We start from the raw sequence: 24014 nt of genomic DNA, 5'->3' as shown, positions 1-24014 counted from the left end.
TTATGCATTATAAAAAATGGAAAAAATGGCTACCCTAAATCTGATTAAAAAGACCTCAAATGACGCTAGAACGCGTTGCTTCCGGGGGCTTTGCCCCCTGGACCCCCGCCGGGGGCCCTTGGCGGCCCCTGGCCCTCAGCCTAGTGATGCTCGCTTCGCTCGCATAGCCCCCTCGTCGGGGAATGTAGCCCCCGCGTCGGGAAGATCCTGGCGCCACCCCTGCTGAGTTGGCCTCATCATGAAAGCGTTAAGTTCTGGTGTCCATCGTTCAACTAGCCCAAGCCACAACAGAGAGTCTTACATCAGTCTTTAGAACGTCAAATAACGCACATTTTTCCAGGGCCTTCGGCCCCTGCACCCTGACCGGGGGCCCTTGGCGGCCCCCTGGCCCCCAGCCATTGTTGCTCGCTTCGCTCGCACCCCCCCATTATAAATGCTGCATACGGGCCTGTGACCAGGCCCTATACAGGTGACACTGCAATAATTTAAAGAGACCCTTTCCAAAGATATCCTCTTAGAGGTTCTATTAGATATTTCTTCAAAGCTGAAATACACTTTAAATTCAAGAATAAAATATACCTTCTACAATAAGTAGCATATTGTGTTCTGAAGTCCCCAGGGCATTCTCTGCTTGACAAGTATACACTCCCCCATCACGCATAACAAGATGATATATTGTCAAAGAATCGGACAGTATCTCAAAGCGATTCTCCAACACTAGTGGTTTATTGTCTTTAAGCCATGTTATTGTAGTTGATGATGATGAGTCAGTAATGCAGAAGAGGTTGACTATTGATCCTAAGCCTACTACGGTGCGATATGGTGAGGTGCTTAGAAAGACTGGAGGTGCTGTAAAGAGAAAAGAAAAGAAATCAGTAAAGATTTTGAATAGACTAATAAAGTTGTATTTACGTTTTCTTTTCTCTATTAGTTTACTTATTCTTCGTTCAAATGTGTATGGAATAATCTTACATACAATTAAGACACAGAGGAACATTCAGAGACCAATCTGTAATACGTGTAAACACAGCTATAGATACAGGTGTAAGGTACAGTAAGCCTTTTTGTGCACAAATTCAAATCATTGTATTTGGTCCAGTTTTAACAGACTTGTTTTAATTTCAAATAAATTTATAGTTCCATAACTGGAGTTAGTAATCCTTCTCACATAATCTTCAGTTTGAGGTTACCAAGCTTTAGACCTCGTCCATGTTATTCTTTATGTATCTTATTGTTATATAACCAAATGTTGCATTAATTTAGTTATCACCATGGGGTTTAGGATGAGCATTGAGATGGATAAATGTTTTTATAAGCCAGGTTGGACGGGAAAACTACTGTTGCTAATCGCTTCAAGGATGTGCTCACAGTGTGTACACACTGTGAAAAGATACATAAAAAACAGTAAAGTACATAGAATAGGGATACCTGCTATGAAAATAGTCAAACTCGTGCAAAGAGATAGGAAGAGTAGACAGTGAGGATGAAATATCAATCATGCCACATGAGAGAAGAAAAACATAAAACACACTGTGTTAAAATTATCAATAGTCAAGCAATAAAATAGACAGAAGAGAGTAAGGATGAAATATCAATCACACAACATGAGATACAAACAACACACAGAAACAAACAGAGAAAAGTAATAGTTCAAAGTATCAATAGTGAAATAAGTAAAGAGATAGAGTGAAAAGCATAGATGAAGTATCAACTACACGGCTTGAGATAAAAAAAAAATTGCGATACAGACATGAAAGTCATATTGTACTGCAGCTTTGAGATTTTAAGCTGGGATGTTCCAACTAGAAAAAGGGATATGGAGGAGGAAGGAAAATGTCACTGTCCTATTTTTAGGTACAGGTATTAACTACCTAATAATCTTATTTCCTATCATTTTCGTGGTCCGGAGATAAGGGCCAAATCGGTTTATCCAGGTAAGATAAGCAGAAAATATACTAAATTTAGCAACTTTTTGAAATGTTTGGTCTAGTGTGCAATCATGCTTGATAGACATGGGAATGTGTATACTGTGTAATTTATATGACTTTTAATGATACTGAAGAAGAATAAACCAAAATTGTTGATTTAAAGATTCAAGGTGAAGAACTAAAAACAGATTAATTAAAGTAGCTTAAAATTCTATCCCTGTTTTCTATTTTCTTTAGACTTAATGACCTTTACATCATACATTGTGTTTTGCTGTATTCTCGTAATGTACATGTTTTGTAATATAATTACGGTGATTTAAAAAAATCAATTGTTGTCTTGCATCTAGATTTAGACTTTCCCATATAAAAGTAAAATAGGATTAATTTATAACTGTTATAACTAATTTAAAGTCTGTCTACAATATCAAATTTTATGTGACAACAAATGTGATGTGCCCATATATGGACATGATGATGTCATATCAACACCATATTTGGGCATATCACGACGATTTTTGGGCACATCAGATTTGTTTGGTCAAACTAATTTGATAGAGCTGATTGAAATCACAAACATTTCCTTTATACTCATTAATTTGCTCTAAACACCAATTTCACTTAGTACTGTATAGGCACCAATGAAAAATATACAAAGGAATTAATTCTATTGTAACCTCTATATTGCTAATTATTACAATATGTAATTTGTTATTTGCAAACAATTGATGATTTCACACCTGCTTATTGTCATACTATAGGATGCCATGGAAGTGTGAAGTTGGGAGTGTAATCAATTTATTCAACAATTGGTAAAATTGCCACCTTTTAATTATTCAAGTACAATGTGACAATGGTAGAATTGTCAACTTGTACTTGAATGAAAGGTCAATTAATGGTCAAAACAAAAGGATGAAAATATGAAGACAACTGCAACAGGTTTAGATGGATATTTTATGTAGGCTTATTTCATACTGTATTATTTAACAAAACGTCAGTATTTTTGTGTGGAATACATAGCTATGTAGTACATCACACTACAAGGGGAGGGAAATGAAAATATATATATTTTTTTTTCATTTCATTTCATTTATTTCAATATCGTCATCGCAGCCTTAGCTGAATTACAAAGATATTCACATATTCTAAATATTAAAATTTGTATAAAAGTATAAAACCAATGGTAATTATAATTATATAAAAAAGGATGCAATTGACACCAGAAATACTATACAGGAACATTATAAAGTTTAGCTTAAAATAGTAAAAAAAAAAAACACCTAAAAGAACCAATAAGAATAACATAGACATTAAAAATAGTGAATAAAAGGAAACAAAAACTGTACTGTGCTGAATATTGGGTGATACATAATGATTATTTATTAAGAAGCGAGATAAGGTATGGTATGATGTGTACTGGGTCCCCTAAATAATATTAAAAACAATAATTTGTGATAGCTTCAGTAAATGAATATCTTTTGTTGGGACACTGCAAATTACTTTCAAATTAATACAGATCAGTACATCAATGTAACAGTACACAAACTAAAAAACAATCTTCAATTTAATTCCGATTGCTCCTTGAAGGATAAAATAACACCAAAGATTTTAAAAGAGCATCACTCAGAATAGATCTAATGATAGCTGTATGACTTTAGCTTTCAAAAAAGCTGGTACAATTTCTGGACAAATTAAAAAGAAATCTTTAAAAAATACATTAAATGTAATCTGTCTCATTTTATAGAATGATTGGAACGTTAATCTCAAACCCCTTGTGAAATAAATTTTAAACAAATGCACATGTTGCACTAACATTTAGTCTCTTCTATCTGAAAGATTTTAACCATTGGGACACTTTTACAACCATTTATGAGATTTAGTGACCCCTTCAGCCCCGGACTTTCACTGTGTCTGATATACAATAATCCCGTTTATAGGTAGTTAATCTTCAAGACTTATAAATGTTCTTAGTAAGCTTAACATGCAGCTTGCCAGAACTTTCTGAAGAAAAAAAGAACACTAAACATTTTCCATACACTTTATAAGGTTTTATCATTACTTATACACAATTTATCTGTGTAATGTTCACAGGCTTATGCAGATCCCATGGTGGGGGTGGGTTATGTCGGTAGAGGGATCGTCCACCTAAATTAAAAAAAAAACACTAAAGGGTTTATTCCCTAACTTTAATTTAATAACTAAGCCCTCAGACGTTCCAATTTCAAAATTCTGTATATGCCAAAAGTTGGCCAAAAAAGGTCATATTTCCAAGACTTAAGTTAATACTGTGGGTGACATAATGAATACAGTCATTACCTACTTACTTCTACATCTACATCCTGTTTATGCATACAGAACATGTTTATACAATGTTACATACTGTACATAAATTACAACATCACTACGATGTGTTCTGTTTAACATTAATTGCCAACTTCTTGATACATTTAATACCAATAGGAAAAGAAATATATAGAAGATGGAAGTGGCTATCTCTATAGGATATATGAAGAAAGGAACAAGCAAAGGAATAAATGCTTTGGCATGGGGGCACCTAATGGAAAGCAAAGATAAGCAAGACAATCAAAAACATAGAGATGGATGGTTAAAAAAAGAAATAGATGAGGATGGGCATCATGGAGAGGATGTGGAGTGAATGCAGCCAACAAGTTGGAAGTATTTCGTTGAGGCCTTAAAGTAGGATGCCTAGTAGAATGTCAGAAACACAATTTAAGAACCAGCAAAGTCATTCACGTCACAGCACAAAAAACAGATGTACCACCAGAACACACAGATTCTTTATAAAGGGGAGCAAGAGGTGAAATGTTCTGAACTCAACACTTTTTAATAAATAAGCAACTTACACCTGTAGGACATTTAAAATTAATCAACTCTAAACTAGAAAATCTGGTAATACTAAAAATTTAAATTAAATCCATTTAAATTATAGAATGTGGAGACATTGTTATTCCTTGCATTTTATTTAAAATCAAATTACTAGAACACCAAGAAAGTATGGCTAATGAATATTTGATAAAAAATAGTTGAATACTGTGTGTATATTACTGTGTGTATATAATACTGTGTGTATAATACTGTGTGTATATTACTGTGTGTATATAATACTGTGTGTATATAATACTGTGTGTATATAATACTGTGTGTATATTACTGTGTGTATATAATACTGTGTGTATATTACTGTGTGTATATAATACTGTGTGTATATAATACTGTGTGTATATAATACTGTGTGTATATTACTGTGTGTATATAATACTGTGTGTATATTACTGTGTGTATATAATACTGTGTGTATATAATACTGTGTGTATATTACTGTGTGTATATAATACTGTGTATATAATAATGTGTGTATATAATACTGTGTGTATATTACTGTGTGTATATAATACTGTGTGTATATTACTGTGTGTATATAATACTGTGTGTATATTACTGTGTGTATATAATACTGTGTGTATATAATACTGTGTGTATATTACTGTGTGTATATAATACTGTGTATATAATACTGTGTGTATATTACTGTGTGTATATAATACTGTGTGTATATTACTGTGTGTATATAATACTGTGTGTATATTACTGTGTGTATATAATACTGTGTGTATAATACTGTGTGTATATACTGTATATATAACGGTTTTTCATTACTTTTCAGAATCAATTCATTTTCGAGTCCTCAGATGTTCTGAATTGTAACTATTGTTTGCGGCTTTCTTTTTATATTTCAATTGCTTTTTATTAAAATTACATGAAAAAATGACAATTCCAGACTGCATCTCAAATGGAGATACAAAAATTAGCAAAAAGCTAAATCAAAATGATAAAGTTACAAGCTTTCAGAAAACACTATTCATTTGCCGGGCATTTTTAACTTAACTGTTCTAAAGTGAGTTCTTATAATATTAATATTATCAAAAGTGTATATAGTACATCATTATATATATTTTGCCAAGAAAATGTTACTCCTGGTCTCACCATGCTTCTCAAAATTACCAAACCAAAACATTTATAAACCTGTCTGAGACTAACCATATACCAATTTAGTCACACATCATCACCCCAGGGTGACAGCCACATACTGACATAACCCATCCCATAGGCAAGGTGATTTTCTGGATTCTCCATCGTCAAGCTTTCACTCAACAGGAATTATTAGGCAATTTCATCCTAGGATGTTATGTCAATATTTATATCTCAATTACCACCTAGTATCCATGTAATAATCAATAATAATTAAATAAGGTGGTGTTCAATAATCATCAAATAAAGAAACTAGACTGCCATGATGCAGTTCAATTTCCTTCACTCTATTTCAAATCTATATTTCTAAACCTCAATATATAAATCCAAAGGCAAATTACTGAACAAATGACAATGCTGTGGGTATCAGTGGCTGGATCTCAATGGAGATACAAAAAAAAAAGCGAAAAGCTAAATCAAAACGATAAAGTAAAACAGCCAGAAAAGTTAGCAGAGCTTTCAGGCAACACTAGCCCTTCATCAGTGCATATATATATATATATATCAATGAATATTATCAATCAACTTTTAAGGCCAACTATTTATTCACTGGTGTATATAGCACAACTCGTTCAATCAACATTGATTATTTTTACATAAGTTGGTGATATTACAAAATAGTGATATTAATTAATAAAACATTTAATATAAATACAAAAAAAGAGTAAGACAAATTTGAAAAGAAAATTACAGCAGAATCGACTATTATGGTCATCCTAAATTTATTATAAAACAAATCATACAAAGAGAATTGTTATTGATTTTATTTACCATATTATTCTACTGCAGTAATTATTTCTTAACTCTTTAACCTAAGGATGAGGGAGGTAGAGTGGTAGATGGGGTGAATGGTGTCAGGGGTGGCGCCAGGATCTTCCCGACGCGGGGGCTACATTCCCCGACGAGGGGGCTATGCGAGCGAAGCGAGCATCACAAGGCTGGGGGCCAGGGGGCCGCCAAGGGCCCCCGGTTCAAGCAACGCGTTGTAGCGTCATTTGAGGTCATTTTAATCAGATTTAGGGTAGCCATTTTTTCCATTTTTTATAATGCATAAATAAAATACTGCGTGCAAAAAAACGATGCGCGATGACTGTTTCAATCCATATTTTTCAATTTAAAAAATAAAAGTTCAAAGAAAATTTAGAAAAATAGAGTTGGAGGTCCTGGACTTATTATATTTCAAAACATGAAACAAAATATATAAGTCCCTATCATGGTTGTGACTGAGCTAAGAAATGTTTGAAAAATAGAGATGTTAGGTCCCGGAAAATACACTTCTTGTACTTCGAAATATGATCAGCTTTATTGTTGGGGCTGAGCTAAGAAAATGTTTAAAACTAGAGCTGCAGGTCTTCAAAAAATTGCATTTTATACTTTGGAAACATCAGGCCCAGAGGCTTAAAAAACGCAAACGTAGACCTTTTTCAGTCGGGGAAATAAGTTTATTCCTCCCAAGTGTATGCCTGCGTACCATCTGGACTTCCGAGTGGTGAGAAATTCATGACATACAGGACATTGAAAATTTAATAACTTAGCATAATAAGATGTTGGCTAAGCGAAAATGGCATGTTTTTTGTTTAGTAATAGATGAAATATTTATTTTAGGTGCCCCACGGTACAGAAGGTTACTTTTAAATTAAAAATTGGTGAACATACGAACAATTAACATAATTCGTTTTTGCTGTAGTGTAGCGTACGTCGACACAGTACACGACGTAACCGTCGGTAAACTTCCCCTGGAAAATAACTACACGGTACACATTTCGGTCCCTGGATGGAACATGATATCACGACCCAACGTTGAACGATTCGTACAAAGGGATACCGCCAGACAAGTGCGTACCTAGCTATTGTTTAGTAGTAAGTTAGATCGCTGGCAATAATGAATGCATATAAAGTGCATAATATCACTCTGACGTACTCTCACGGTCAATGAAACGTCGAGGTTTTCTAGGCGCTGAAGCTACGAAGTGAACGCGAACGAATTATATTCTCCGACAAAAAGTACCCGAACCGTCGGTAAACTTCGCATGGAAAATAACTACATTACACATTTTGGTCCCTGGATGGAACTTGATATCACGCGTCTCGACCCAACGTTGAACAATTCGTACAAAGGGATACCGCCAAACAAGTGCGTACCTAGCTAATGTTTAGTAGTAAGTTAGATCGCTGGCAATAATGAATGCATATAAATTGCATAATAGCACTCTGACGTACTCTCACGGTCAATGAGACGTCGCGGTTTTTTAGGCGCTGAAGCTACCAAGTGAACGCGAACGTTTTTTACTGTATATTATATTCCCCGACAAAAAGTACCCGTGTTCCCTTCGGTAACCGTCGGTAAAACTTCGCCTGGAAAATAACTACATTACACATTTTGGTCCCTGGATGGAACATGATATCACGCGTCTCACCCAACGGTGAACGATTCGTACAAAGGGATACCGCCAGACAAGTGCGTACCTATAGCTATTGTTTAGTAGTTAGATCTCTGGCAATAATGAATGCATAAAAGTGCATAATAGCCCTCTGACGTACTCTCACGGTCAATGGAACGTCGTGGTTTTCTAGGCGCTGAAGCTAAATGAAGTGAACGCGAACGTTTTTTACTGTATGTTATATTCCCCGACAAAAAGTACCCGTGTTCCCCGACGGGGGGGCTAGGCTCCCCGACGAGGGGGCTAGAGCCCCCGTAGCCCCCCCCCCCCCCCCCCCCCCCCCCCCCCCCCCCCCCGCCCGCTGGCGCCACCACTGAATGGTGTCCTCTTGAATACAAAAAAAAATACTATTAGATCTAAAAAGTAGAACAGTGTACAATTTTTATTTGAGGCCAGCTACTGTAGGGTAGTAACAAAGTGCGAGGCAGCGAGGCACGCGAGGCAGGGAAGGCATGAGAGGCAAGTCATAAATTTATGCGAGGCATCGTTTTACCATCATCAAAAAATGCGAGGCATCATTTTATCATTTCTCAAAATTGCAAGGCAGGAAATCACCGAAATTGAAGTAGCCTAGGCCTAGCTAGGCCCGCTAGGCTAGTTTCCTTTTGCACCTGCCTTGTATTTTAACCAACTTTATCCTGAATACCACAGCTTAGAATCAGTAGGCCTACTTTAATGAAGAAAAATCACATAAAAGTAACAATAAATCCATTAAATTGGTGATTTTACAGACGTTGTTTTTCTCGCATTTTGCACACTCAATGTTCAATATTTTAGTTTCTATGGAACGCCAAAAGAGCAAAATTAATTAGAGGGCTAAAAACTCTGTGGAATCCATTTGTATTTAACGCATTATTTGGTGAAAATCAAGTACAATTTCAATAGATTTTGTCACTGTCAGTAAGAAAAAATGTTACTGTTGATAATGTACACGGTTTCGTTAACCTTTTAAAGAATAAAATAGAAAAATTCATCATAATATCCTTAGTAGGATGTCCTAGGTCTAGACTAGGTAGTGATGTTGATTTAGGATCGATTATTATTCTTTGAAAACAGAACAGTATCAGCAGTAACATATTACAGCATTTTTATTGACAAATTAACAAATATATTGAAATAAAACGTGTTTTTCACCAATAAATGCATGAGAAATTGACGCATTCCACTGAGTTTTAGTCCTCTATTATCGTTGCTCTTTTGGCGCTCCATAGAAACAAAAATATTGAACATTGAATAAGTGAAATTCGCGAACAGTGTGCGAGAAACACGCCTGTAAAATCATTAATTTAAGGATTTATTTGTTACTTTTTATGTGATTCTTTCATTAAAGTACTCATGAGGTATACTTCTAAGGTGTAGTATTCACACGATAAAGTTAGTTATCAAATTTGGAGTAAAAATACAAGCGAAGGAAACTAGCGCCAGGTTTATTAGTACGTACATGGACAACAATAAATAAAAATCGTTCGTAATATACCTAGCTTACTAAAACAGGAATATATTACACCAATTATTATTATATCAAAATTGATTAAATTATTTTCTACATAGGCCTCTTATCTAGTTTAGGGCTAAGCATATTAGCTAAAGTTTAATTTTAGGCCTAGTATTACAATTGTCGGACGTAAGTCTTTTTTCACACGCGCTCCAGAATTCTGTCGCAATTTTTTTCTTTGCGGCATGTTATTGGATCGCCATATCAGTTACCTTTTATTCACCGCCAGTTATTGAACTTGTCCTGGCAATCGCTGTTCACCTTATTTGCGAGAGAGGTACACGTGTTGTTCCTAGAGAATGGAATGTCAAAAATGTCTTTGGCACGCCGCTCAGAGAGAAGTCTGTGCGTTGCTGCTGAAACCACGTGCTATAGGAGGGGAATGCACCACAATCCTCTGAGCTGAGGGCTGAATCATTCCGCTACCTGCTAAATAGTAAAGAGGGATTTTCCATCTCTCGGGTCTACCGGATCTAGGCGCAGTGGTGTGACAAAATATTATTTTAACTCTGCTATGTTCGAGAGACATGTGAGTGAACACGCTCGAAATGCCGACAAACATTGCAGTCATTTGATGAGTGTGTCGCTATAACAATTATTGTTTATCGAAAGTTGAAGACTGTCGTTCAGATTTTTGAACCGTAGTTTGGGCACTTTTGTAAAAGTAAAATTTGACACGATATGACTTGAATGAAAAAACAATCGTTACATAAAAATAAACAACATGATGAGTGTATACACGAACCTATTTAGATACGCTTGTATCGATTGATTATTAGGCCTATAATATAGCATAATAGCACGTTAAGATATGCCTCGCACCTTTTTGAAATTGTAAACTATATGCCTCGCATGCCTCGCACTTTTGGAAATGATAAAATGATGCCTCGCACAAATATTTGGCATGCCTCGCTGCCTCGCACTTTGTCAACACTCGGCCAGCTAAATACAGTACCAAGATTAATCAAGTCTATGTTTAAAGCATTTAATCTGTTGCTGATTTGTGAATCAATGTTTTTATCATTTCACTAATAACAACATTTTTCACATTACATAGCCAATGAACTGTGAAACTAGACTTGTTGATTGCTTATTCATGAAAAGACTTAATTGTTATGTGATGTTCACACATATCTACTAAATATGAAAATGAAGTGAAGAAAAGCTACTGGTGGGCAGATATTATAGATAAAATAGAAATAGAACTATGGGTTGAACTAGTACTGTACTTGTGTTCCACAAGATTTAATTTGTCAATTTAAACTAGTCGTCAGCTAAGTTAATAAAAAAAATCTTAATTCAAATGCTGCCTACAATTTCCACTGGGTTAAATCAAGTGCAATGGTTAATTTTATTGACCTCTGTATTTGGAGTACAACTTACTAAGGGTATGGTCAGATCCATTGAGCAATGCATATTATAATTAGCGTTGTAACAGCAAATTGTTCAGATTTGCTTAACTAACGCTTTCTTCTGAAACTGAAGTGTGACCAATTTGGGCTGACTTTTGTATCGTAAGTGCCGTCTACTAATTCTTTCCTGGTTCAGACCTATGGAGTTGTACACCGTGTACGATACGAAAGCAAAACTCCGTAGGTCTGAACAGGCCCTAAAATATTGTTAAAACTCCAAAATTCAAATGCTGTTAAATTTTAATGGTTAAAGTTAAACAATAATCCCAATTCAAAAGTACAATTTGGTCTTGGTTAAGTATATTAAATTTACCCTTTTTCAAGTTCAATGAGAACAAGTGCATGACATGAAAGGAGCTGAGATGGGACAACCAATGAACGAGCCAAACACACTTCATATAGGCCTACAGAGGTGGCACGATTACATTAATTCTTATTAAACGCATTCCTTTAAATTATTTACGAATGACAGATTCCTATTAAAAACAGAAAACCAAGCTCTGAAACTTGAACAGATAGACATAGGCTACAAAAGCCATTTAAAATACCAACCTTTGATGACTAAATTTATCCAAGTAAAATTGGAACTTCGATCCCAATTTGTAAGAGGGTTGACTGTACACTGATAACTCCCAGCATCCTCTACTCTGATGTCATCCATTTGTAGAGAGACGCCATCATCGACTATGTCAATACGACCGGTATACCGTGAATCAATGTGTGGTTCGGTGGTCTTTGGACTTAGTAGAATGAATATGGATTCGGTGAGATCGCGGCGCTTCCATTCCAGAAGGAAAGAACCAGTGGCACGTTGGTAGCATGGAAGGATGGCAGATTCTCCAAGACCAACTTCTACAATCTTGACAGATTCACCTACAAGAAAAAATTAACATTTGACTGTTTTAGTAATAACAAATTCTATTCTCTGCAGAAAATATATATACTTATTTAAAGATTTGTATAATGAATATAGGTTATAAATATTCATCAATTTGTTTAACCTAAAAATAGTTAATTATTTAAAGATGTTACCAGGTGGTTTTTGATTTATTAAATGAATATGTGATGATGATGATGATCAACCATACAGTTAATTAAAAGAACTGTGCCAATTATTATAGCATATCTGATGGTCAGATTTTCCATGGTCAACCTAGCTCAGGGTCAGTATAGCTGATGGTGGAACTACTGTACAACATGGCCTGGGAAACACAAAAGTCTCAAACAAGTTCAATGGTGATACAACTATGTTGTAATACTCAATTGGTCAATTTCTTATGTCAACAACGCTACCAAGGCTAAACACTGGAGAATTTGCTATAAAAAGCAATTTGGTTGTTTATTTGACCTTTAGCCTTGTGTAAATAGAAACATGTTTAAACTTGGTAATATTGCCAACCAGAATTTCTATTACAAAAGATATAGAATCAGTAGTTTGCAAAAATGTCAATTATTCATAGTACGATTCAGTACAAATAAAAAGCCATATGATACTTAGATCAACTTATAACTTAATTAATTGATCAACTTTATTATAAATCACCACAAAATGTTTATTATTATTGGACTCATTTTATTTGTAATAAATATGGTCATAACTATGTTCACTCCTACAAACTTTAAGCCTATAATAACATTTGTAATTAATTACAGTTCAGAATAAGTACTGTAGTGCACAGATGAGCTGGCCAAATGTGATAAACATCTCCTTGTATGGCTATTTTGAAAGTCCAAACTTAATTAAACATACTAATTTAATAGACAATTGACATTCCTAGTTCCTGTTTGGGAAATACCTCTAATTTTCCAGCTGCTGTGATGGTACAATCCATGTATTGATTTCTCTATCATAACCATAATATATCAGTTCCATAATTCCTGTCTTTATAATAAAAGTTGAATTGATATATGATATACTATATATAGTCATTTAAAGGTCGGTAGCAAGACAAGGAGAGAGGGAGGAGAGAGATTGAGGCAATTATGAATATAATAGAGGAAGAAGAAGAGAGAAAAATACACAAACCATCACTCCCACTACCAGACTGTCTCATTGCGACTGTGAGGTTGAAAATGCGTCCTTTCATATTTTCCTCCACTTCATAGAAAAATGGCTAATGTTGTTTTGTCCAGGTAAGATTAGCAAGACATATAACCAACATCAGTTTCATTCTAAAATCTAGTCTTTTAAATGTATTGACAACTTTATAATTTGACATAAAATTCACATATTCTATAATCAGCTAAATCGTTTCAATCATTAGATTACCTATCTTGTCTCGCTAAACAAATTAATGGCAAGATGCATCTGCCCTTTAACAATAGACAAAGATTGCCATAGAAACTAATGACAACAATTCCTACTGTTTCTTCTTGCATAAACCACCAAGGTCTGGGTATTGACTATTGAAGGGTTCAATACTAAATTCATCGTCAATTAAACAGTGGGAGGAAATTACAACAAGTACCAATATATTTACAGCAGTATATTTAATTCCCCATTGATTCTGCTTATACCAGTATATACTATAGTATGTGAGTGAGTTCCATAATCTTACTCTTTTGGTTACATAACAAATAGTGATTAAACTCCCAGTTGTTAGCCCAATGCAGAGATATATACGGCATGGTCAGAGATAAATGGCAAGGGCTGAAATGGACAAGCCGAACACTGGGGTAACCTCTTACTCATTTCGAAAGATGCACTAGGTTGTTTTCAGTGCACATAAAGCCAGATGCATATTGGACCTCCAGTTTAGCATCTCTTATCTGAGAAGATTACCACCAGGGCTATGGTCAAAGAGAACCCTAAACCTGTGCAGATGTCAGTGGTTTGCAGTGCCCACTGACATAACCAGTAAATCACTCGACTCAACACTATTTAATAGTATAACAGTAATATTTAACCTTATTCTTTCCATTAATATACAGCGACAATAATTTGAGTCATTATAAACGCTTATTCGATAACCATCATTTAAAGTAGGCGTTTTTTCACAACTACTGTATTGCAAATAATGTTTAATAGTAATTTGATACATGGAAGCAATACTTGGATAATATTGTGACGTTTACACTGAATTGATGATATTAATGGTTCGTCACGCACTGAATTACAAATAATTTCAATAGTATTGATTATTTTTATTTATAAATTAATGCCCTTTTGATATGATAATGATATTGTATGTTTTTTTATACTGTTTATGTATTCTGTATTAATATGAATTTATTTATTCATTTTATTTTGCAAGGATAAATTATTTTTTCGCGATTCCCATTTTTTTTTATATTCCATTTATTTCTATTTTACTAGCTTTGGATAAAGTTTGCTATTTTTTATTTTTATGACATTTAAAAAATATTTTACAGACCAGCTAAAAATATGAAATAATATATGATATAATTCATTCTTTTAATTTATTAGATACAATGTTCTATTTCTTTCAGTGTGTGCGATTACAATTTATCTTGGTGAAACCCTACTCATAAATATATCTACACCTACCTACTTATGTTAAATTTTATTGCATATATTATATCATGAACCATGTTATCATCTACCCACACGTATATATCTTTTTTCATAATATATCTTGCGGCTTCATTGAGCTGCTTCACTGAAGTGTATAATGAAAACACCATCAATTAAAGAGCTCTTCATGTTTTTTCCAAATTGTTCATTTACAGTTGATTGAAATTCAACAGGTGTCTGTGGTGTAAATTTTTGTACTGTACTGTATATGTCCCAACAGCTTGCTAATCTGAGTTCTGCACCTAAACCTAAAGGGCCTTTGAATATGTGTCACCTACGTCTTATTAGGTCTATATATATAATACATGATAATCAGTTTATGCACCTAAATCCAAAGAGGCCTTTTAAATATGTCGGCTACTGTATGAACTACTGTAGGCATACATAATATAACTTTTATCCTATGAACTTTTTCCAACGGAAAGGTTACAAACATACTTTATTTTAATTATTTTTTTTTAAATGAAGAAAGTTGAATCTAGGGGATATATAAGGAAATAATTATATAAATCCAAAGGCAAATTACTGAAAAAATGACAATGCTGTGGGTATCAGTGGCTGGATCTCAATGGAGATACAAAATAAAAGCGAAAATCTAAATCAAAACGAGAAGTAAAACAGCCATAAAAGTTAGCAGAGCTTTCGGGCAACACTAGCCCTTTATCAGGAAATAAATATATAGATATAATGAATGTCCGCTATGTTTAAAAAAAAATCTGAAAAAAGAATAAATAATTAATATTTTTGTTATAGTTATTTAACATGTTATATGGTTCCATATTTATCATCCAATAGACACATGACCTAATTACATGTTTAAAACTCATATGATAGGCTTTTTAGCGGCACTATGTTAGAATTTTGACAAGATTTGAACCAATGATCCTTGAATAAGAAAGCAAGCATGTGAACCACCAATCAACAGTACCACTACATATTTATATATGGACATTTCATCATTCAATGATGTCGGCGTCTATAAAATCTGCCTTAATATTGATGCATCATTTTAGTTTAAATATTTACAGTATTTTTCAACTATGTCACTGTAGTTAATACTCATTGTAACTTGATTGAATCTTGTTTACAATAATATATAAATAAACAATAAAAAAAAACCATTTCATAATTAATTGAACTATGAATAAAGATTCCATTTTTAATCTCTGCCAAATGCATCTGCTACTGTACGACGTGTGAGGGGTTGATCTTTACAAAATGTTTTTACACAGTATGAATAGCCTACTTGCCTAAAGGTAGTAAAGCACAGAACCATAGTGACACGCTTGAACGAGTCGTTGAGCTGATGGCACTCACGAACCAACAAAGGGTCTAATTTACCGTAAAATTACCAGCAGGAGAGGAAATTAAAAGACTTTCGATTAAAAAACAGGCTTTTTATTTCAATTCTATGAATTTTTCATTTTCATTTGATTCATAGTAAACGTTTATTTAGGATTCGACAACACAGTGATGAAATGAATATTTAAGGTGTATATATTTTATTTTTTATTTTATTTTATTCAGTCAAAACCAACAGCGATAAATACCGCCACTAACTGGTTTGAAACATAAAACAATACAACATCAAAAACGGTTAACAATAAAAAAAAAATTCTCCATTTCCTACTACAGTATACTGATTCGGTAGCTTTTCCTACTTGTTTTAACAAATAAATATAACACAGACAAAAATTATATATTATATTATCATATTATCCAGATTTTTTTTTTTTTAAGTTATTCGAAGCCTACATTATAGGTGAAAGTGTCATTGACTCAAATGTGCCCATCCACATACCAATAAATGTCCATCCAAGTGAGTTCAAGTGTGACAATGTAAATGTTACCATTGTACAGTATACTGTATTAGACCAATAATATCTTAAAAAAGCAGTAAATGAATATTTGTTCGCTTACTTACTCCAATATCTACCATAACTCACTACACAAAAACCAGACAGACTATGAAATCTTTACACATCTGTAAATAAAATTCTTGTGTATCGTTAGACAAAGTAAATTCAATTTAATATTAAATTCATTACTAATACTTAAGCAAGCATGACTCTACATTGAGTGAATGCGATTACATTCATTAACTAATTGGGTTAATCCTGATCAAGTTTCCAGTGTCTTCATCCAAGTTCAATGGCTGACATAAAAACAATGAACCGAGAAATGTCTTCTTATAACCTTTATTGCTAATCTTGGCACTCACTGTGTATGTTAACTGAACATTTCAATCGCCCACGTTTTTAAATGTAAATGTGGTCTCATAAAAAAAAATTAAGAAAATTTTGCTTCACTGCAATCCTAGATACATTGTGTGTATATGTTTGTCTCGTGAACGGATTGACTATCATATATACTATAGGTAGATCTAAGGGGGCCCAGTCGGCTCTCTCACACACCCCTAAAATCAGAGAGCCAAAGATAGCACAAATTATCATTAGGTTTTAAGTTAAATACAGCATTTTTTAGCCTTTCAAATTTCAGTTTGTTATAGTATGCAAAACATATCCTACAAAAAGTTATTCACAAATATTTTACTACTGATAAAATTAAGTTCAAGTAAAAATCTATCACAAGTTTATTCCACTTTGAATGGAAACTCGAAAACAAAATGCACATTTTAAATTATACGATATTAATAAATGAGACAAAGGTTTGAGAAATTGGTCAAATCATTCCTTAGTTAATAACATTTATGACATAATTACCGTTTTCCAACTAATAAAATTGAAGATTTTCTGCCTCAGGCGTTCTTTATATCAATTATTGTAATTTATTTAGTAGTTTCATTTTTCAAAGCTTTCAACCTGTATGTGACACACATAACTAATATGTAATCAACATTAAATATACTGTACAATTGTCTTTTGTTTAATGACAAATGAATCATTTATAATGACTAAGACCCTAGTAACTTTTTTTATGTTGCAAATGCGAGGAAAATTATTATACTGTCCTAATTTTGGTAGTGGCATTTCTGTTTGAGTTAATAATAATCCTGTGGGATATAGGCATGAGAAATAAATATTTAAGAATGGTAAGAATAGAGGCTGATATTTAATTTGCATATTTATTTCTTTCACCAATTTTCTAAAAAATGTCTGTTGGTTGTTGTCCCACCAAAAACAAGGCCATATACATACCGACCGACTGATCGACCAACCGACCGACCAACCGTCCGACCGACATAGTGAGCTGTAAAACACTGGTTACCGTTATATTATATTTTTAATTTATATTAATTAAATACAATGTATAGATGGATGGCATATCAAATCAAGATAGCCAAGAATTACTTGATTGAAAATCTGAGGCTATAATTATCAAAACATGTTTTTTTTTATATAGGTTATTTTGAATATTGACATAAGCAAAATCATTGACTTTTCTGACAAAGCAATTCAGGAGACACCCTTTATGGGTCCCAATGGTGTCTCCTTAATAGGGGTTCTAGTCTGAAAGAAAAAACAACATTAATTTGATAAAGTCAATCAGATTAGATTCAAAAAACAAAACATGTTTTTGTTTATTTTTTTTGCATTGAGACCTGTGGAAATTAATCCCTGTGAAACACATTAAATCATATTTCCAAGGCTAAAATAAGAAATATGTTTTGATAAGCTTCATGAGAAAATATTATCAAAAGTGGTTACCATAAATTAGATATCTCAAAACAGTATGTATTACATGAAATTTGCATATTAAGTTGTTTTGCCAAAGGCTGGGATCAATAGCCACTTATGAGATAAAGTGGTATATAAAATAATATCAAGTCAACATTATATTACGAAGGTGTTTCAGTAGATGGTACTACACAGGGGTGTAGCATATGGTCGGTACTGTATATAATCCTCTAATCACATATTACAACTACAGTAGCACTTCGGAAAAATGTATTTAATACTTAGTACAATAAAAACTATTTTTCAAAATTGTTAACGGCTATACTTTATCAATATTTCTAGGAGAATAGTCATTTATGAAGTTAATTTTATTTTAAGGAAGCTAGAAAAGATATTTCAAATCCATAAGAACTCTAGAATAAAAATAATGATATACATTTGAAATTCAATTTCAAGGAAAGTGTTTATAGTCTGGTTGATTGATTGAATTCCCCTAAAGAGAATCTAACAAGTAAAAATTACATACAGTATATATATAATCTCAAAGGTCATTTTAAATTCTAATTTGTTCAAAAATCACACCTTGTTAGACAAGAAGCTGTTCAACAATCCTGACAGAGGAAAACCGCCATGGGTGGGATAGAGGGCAAAGAGAATTACTTTTTTAGGCAGGAGGTTGGACTAAATGCAATCAGCCTGGTGGTAGTTCAAGGGTATCTTACTATGAATACTTGGAATAGCAAGCCAGCTCTTTATTACCATGATTACAGAATTAGTTGTTCATTTCTTAATCAAAACCATCTTTGAGAATAATGAAAACACTGAATTTAGCAAGTTTAAGCCCACATATTGAGTAATGTTATGATGAGATATAATGTAAACATTATTGCAGTTACTGCAGTAATTTCATTCTAAACTTTAAACCAATCTTTGAATAAATACTCAATCATGCAAGTATTGCATTAAGTGGATGAATCATTAAAAATAGTTATTAAACTGCAGTTTACTTAAATTCTTTGCTTTATCTTGCATGTAGACATTTATAAGGAAGTTTTGAAATAGTTAGTAATTAATTTAAAATTGTAAATAGTAGAAATTTGTTATTGTGATACATTTATTAATATATTCAAAGAACCACAGGAAAAAGATGATTTTTATTGTATGTAGGTGTAGATTAAATACACACTTATAATACAATCATTATTGCAAAGCATAGGCTCATTGTGTTTACCATGAAAATGTGGATCAAACATGGACCCAATTATGATACCAGTAGTTTAATGTTGAATACCAAAGGTTATTTAGATTACACATTCTATAGTCCAGCTACTGTAGTAGGCCTACAGTTGTGTTTATTCAAATCAGTATAGCAACATCAATAATACATATATAAAGAATCATATTATTATCACATACTATATTCTCATATAGTAGTTGGAGCCATTTTAAATTTATCAGTATCAATATCCAAAAATTGATTTTTTTTAGGGGAACAATGTAAATATTTACTTTGTAATTAGATATGATACTGTCCGACTATGAATGAGTAACCATTTTATAAATATTCAATAAATTCATTTTTGTCAAAATGTCTGTAGAAACTTGGTAAAATCAATATATTTTCTAGTAGAATCATATTATATATATGGTGTAATATGTAAATCTCAATACTATAATAACCCCTTATAGACCAACCTGACAGATTGTAAATACATAAATTTGTTCATACAAAATTGACATAGACAGTTCTATGATATTTAATATGGTAAAACTGGACATTGATTTATACAGAAGGAAATGTATCCAACAGAATAATAAATTATATTGATATAAAACACTATAAAAAAACTTTAATAACTAATATTTGATAAACAAATTCCATAATTCAGTCAAACAATTTGCAAATTTGTTAAAACTTGGTATATATTTGATAAAAACAGATTCCATATCTCTCTGGTATTAATTCCATTTTTGTTAAGCCAGCTTCAATTCAATTCAAAAACCAGACAATATTTGAGAGAATATAATCAATGGAACAGTATCTTTAATATTTGGATCAATTTCGTCCATATTTGGAACAACATTTCCATATTTGGTGCTAAACAATCGTTACTTATTTGTAAAGAAAAGCATGAATAGAGCATGGAGATATTACACTATTTTATCTCTACTAAGGTAAAGCATAGAGAACAGGGTTTTCTGGTATCAATTACCTTGTGATTGATCAAGATCAACAATAAAAACCTATTGTGACAAACCCAGCATGATAATTCCATCATCTCTTGACCTTAAAACATCAAAGATGAGAGCCTTGTTCATGGTCATCTACTTAGGTAACAATAAACAAACCAAACTCTTGTTCTGTGAGGTCCATGTTTTTCATGGCTTTTGGAAATAAACATTTCAATCCACAAGGATGTAGAATCATTAATAAAACACATATTGATTTTTTTTGTAAAATGTCATTTGTCATGATTATGTAATCAGTACCAGAACTAATGCATTGAATTACAGTTATAACCTTCTGTATTTTTTCATAATGAAGGTTTTTTTATAGGATATTCTTTTTTTGTTATAAATAACAACGAAAAACGCTTTTCTTCATCTTTGCCCTATGGTAGTTACATACTACATCAGGTGTTAAATTGCTATATTCGAGCATTGCATCAGTGGATCTACAATATAGGACCTAAACAACTTTTCACTAAAATGTTTTATCTGTTCAATTCAAAACTGTACTAAGTGAATGATATAAAACAGGTAGATGGAAGAATAAGAAAAATGTATAGACTTCAACTCTTTTCACATTCCATTTTTGGTGGATGGAAAGCAAGACAATATTACAACAATATCCCTTGAAGCAATTTCAAAGAAAAAATAGTGGAAAACAAATTGTCAATGGGTTTCAATATATACCTGTATAAAAGAAATATCAGGCAAGAAGTGTGCCAACACATGAATATTGAATTGACAAGAACTGAACTATGGTAACCTCAAACCACAGCACAAGCCATATTGTTCATTATTTCTTTAGAGAATATAAACAATGCAATTCAATTCCTCAAGTGATGGTTCTTAAATTACAAACTTAAATATAGGTAGAAAAGTGTAGTACTGTATACTGTAGACCCTAGATAGATTAAAGATGTGTTGTCCCCCAAAAACATGAAAAATGAAGATTAATTAAATCAGACTTTGAATAGGTTATTTTGTAGTTTTAATCAAGTTAATCACTTGCAGAGGGAAAAAAACAAAAAAATGATGTTTTCACATATAAAATGACAAAAATAAATGGTTAAGTTCAACCAAAAATCCATTGGCTGGTAGCCAATTTGACTATTTTCTGCTTTAAATTACAGTTTTTTCAGGTAAATATATTTTTTTCCATCCAATTTTTGGTCAAAGTGGATAACAATTAGGTGAAATTAAAATGGCATATTCAACCAAAATTATTTTTTTCAGGGGGACAATACATCTTTAAATTAAAGAAAGCTGTAAAACTGAACTCCACAAAATGAAAATTTGATGAAGTAATTTATTAATCTACTATTAAATCTTCTAGCAGCCAAATTTTGATAAAATATTACTCAATTGACTATCTTATCATTCATTGCATTGGTGGTTAACTACCACAACACTTGTTGGTAATCACTATTTGAATCAAACCAACATATTTAAACTGTACAAACTATTACCCCTAATACCAAAACACATTCTGTGCCATAATTTTCATTATTCTATCCAGGGAGATTTATATGTTCTCGATTCTATCTACGAATTAAACCAATGAATTAATAGTAAAATGGTTTTATTTTTAATAGGATTACTAGATTGAATTAACACCTGAAAAGATCAATATCTCAGCACCATTTTGTTGATGCTAATCGTAAACGGAGCATATGACAGATTAGTGGCTACCTAAACATATGACAAGCACACCTTTTCAATTTGATATAAAGATGAACGTGTTGGATTACATGAAAACCAACAAACATCATGTTTATTTAATTTCAGCATATTGGTATTATCAAACCCAGCTAGGTTTTGATTGAGGGCCTGATATTTCCTGTCAATGTCGATGTACTTTGACAAAAAAATCAAATTTATTTTTAGTTCCTTTTTGATATACTTCTTTTGATTTACCAGAGAAAGATTTAGTTTCAAAACAGTAGCAAACTCATAGCTAGTTTGTAAATAACAGTTATGCAGAGTTATAAAGTTTTCTTGTACATACTTGTATGTATCTAGTCCAGTAAACCTTGCTTTTTGTTTGGTTGGCTTGTGTTTACAAACTAAAGTTTGCTAGTGTAAAATAGGCTTTAAAACTTGATGATAAAGATGCATCATGTTGACTTCCAAAGTACAAATTCTCAAATAAAATCAATCAACCCAATGATAGTATAATTACTTGGAGGTTAAATTTTATCAATAATGACCTCAGTATTAAAACTCATTATTGAGCTGTATACTACATTCCAGATTCCAAGTTCATTTATTGTCAGAAAACAAAAAAGAACATTTTTTGAACTATTAGTGAATTTTTAGCTACAATAAGGAGATTACAGTAGCTTAGCCATATTATTGTATTTTGTCTCATTAGGGTATTCATGATAACAATCATGTGTTTGTTCTGTAATCCCACCTTATTACCAATTTGGGTGAATATGTTTGTTATAATTATTGTTTAATGATTTGCATACACACTAGCATTCATTTATTTCGTTCTTTATTACGCAATTTAGATTTTTAGTAAGGGAAAAACCACCTAAAATATATAAATAGTACAAAATACCATGAAGCTCTAAAGTTTAATGAGATCTATTAAAGATGCAAAATTCATTTTTTTTTAATTCGGCCTCAAAATGTCTTATTTAAAACTGTCGCGTTGTCAGACAATCCAAACCGTTTTATGTAAATAAGCTTCTTTGATTCTTTGTGGTTGAAGTGCACCCTGGATTCAACCACAGAGAATCAATATCCTTAAAACACAAAAGCCTACATTTAAATCCTTTAGTCAACAAATTAAATACAAAACATCTTTGTATAATGACAGAACAAAACCCACGCTTCAACTTGGGCTAATTTACTACAGCAGAGTTTCTGTACAGAAATAGCACGCTAAGTTACTCGCATCACCATTAATGAATAAACATTTTGTGTACATTCAATATTTGCGAACATTTATTTCATTGTTAGCAGGCAAACATGAAAAACTGAGTCAACTGACACTGTAGTGTGGGTATCACCATCTGCATCAACAGCTTGCTATTCAAAATAGTCAAATACCTTGAGGAAGTCTGTAAAATATGATCTTTAAAATATTAAATAAAGAGCATAATACTATAGTAACACTTTTTAACAAAAACATACAAAATACAACTAACTTACTGTACTGTAGACAAAGAGAAAGTCGTCTTTAGAATAAAGAACGTTTGGTAACAATACGACAAACATTTTTTTTTCTCATCTGTAATGGTTTGGTAATCACTAGTGAAAATGTGAAATTGATATTTAAAAT

At 32.6% G+C, this 24014-nt stretch overlaps 1 protein-coding gene across 3 annotated transcripts in view; it reads right to left on the bottom strand.

The window, feature by feature from the left end:
- The window catches only part of LOC140056013 (protein turtle homolog B-like), a 60809-nt gene that overhangs the window by 30632 nt on the left and 6163 nt on the right, over positions 1–24014 (bottom strand). For 2 of the 3 annotated variants that reach the window (XM_072101211.1, XM_072101212.1), the window contains exons 2-3: positions 11876–12196; positions 580–849 (exon numbers count right to left, since the gene is read on the bottom strand). In XM_072101211.1, the coding sequence (XP_071957312.1) occupies positions 580–849; positions 11876–12196 (591 nt within the window). The remainder of the gene's footprint in view (positions 1–579; positions 850–11875; positions 12197–24014) is intronic. The other variant, XM_072101213.1, reaches the window with a different exon arrangement.

Source organism: Antedon mediterranea, chromosome 8 (genome assembly GCF_964355755.1).
Source record: "Antedon mediterranea chromosome 8, ecAntMedi1.1, whole genome shotgun sequence".
Lineage (NCBI taxonomy): Eukaryota > Metazoa > Echinodermata > Crinoidea > Comatulida > Antedonidae > Antedon > Antedon mediterranea.
The sequence above is the reverse complement of the archived record's forward strand: the minus strand, read 5'-3'. Positions and strand labels throughout refer to the sequence as shown.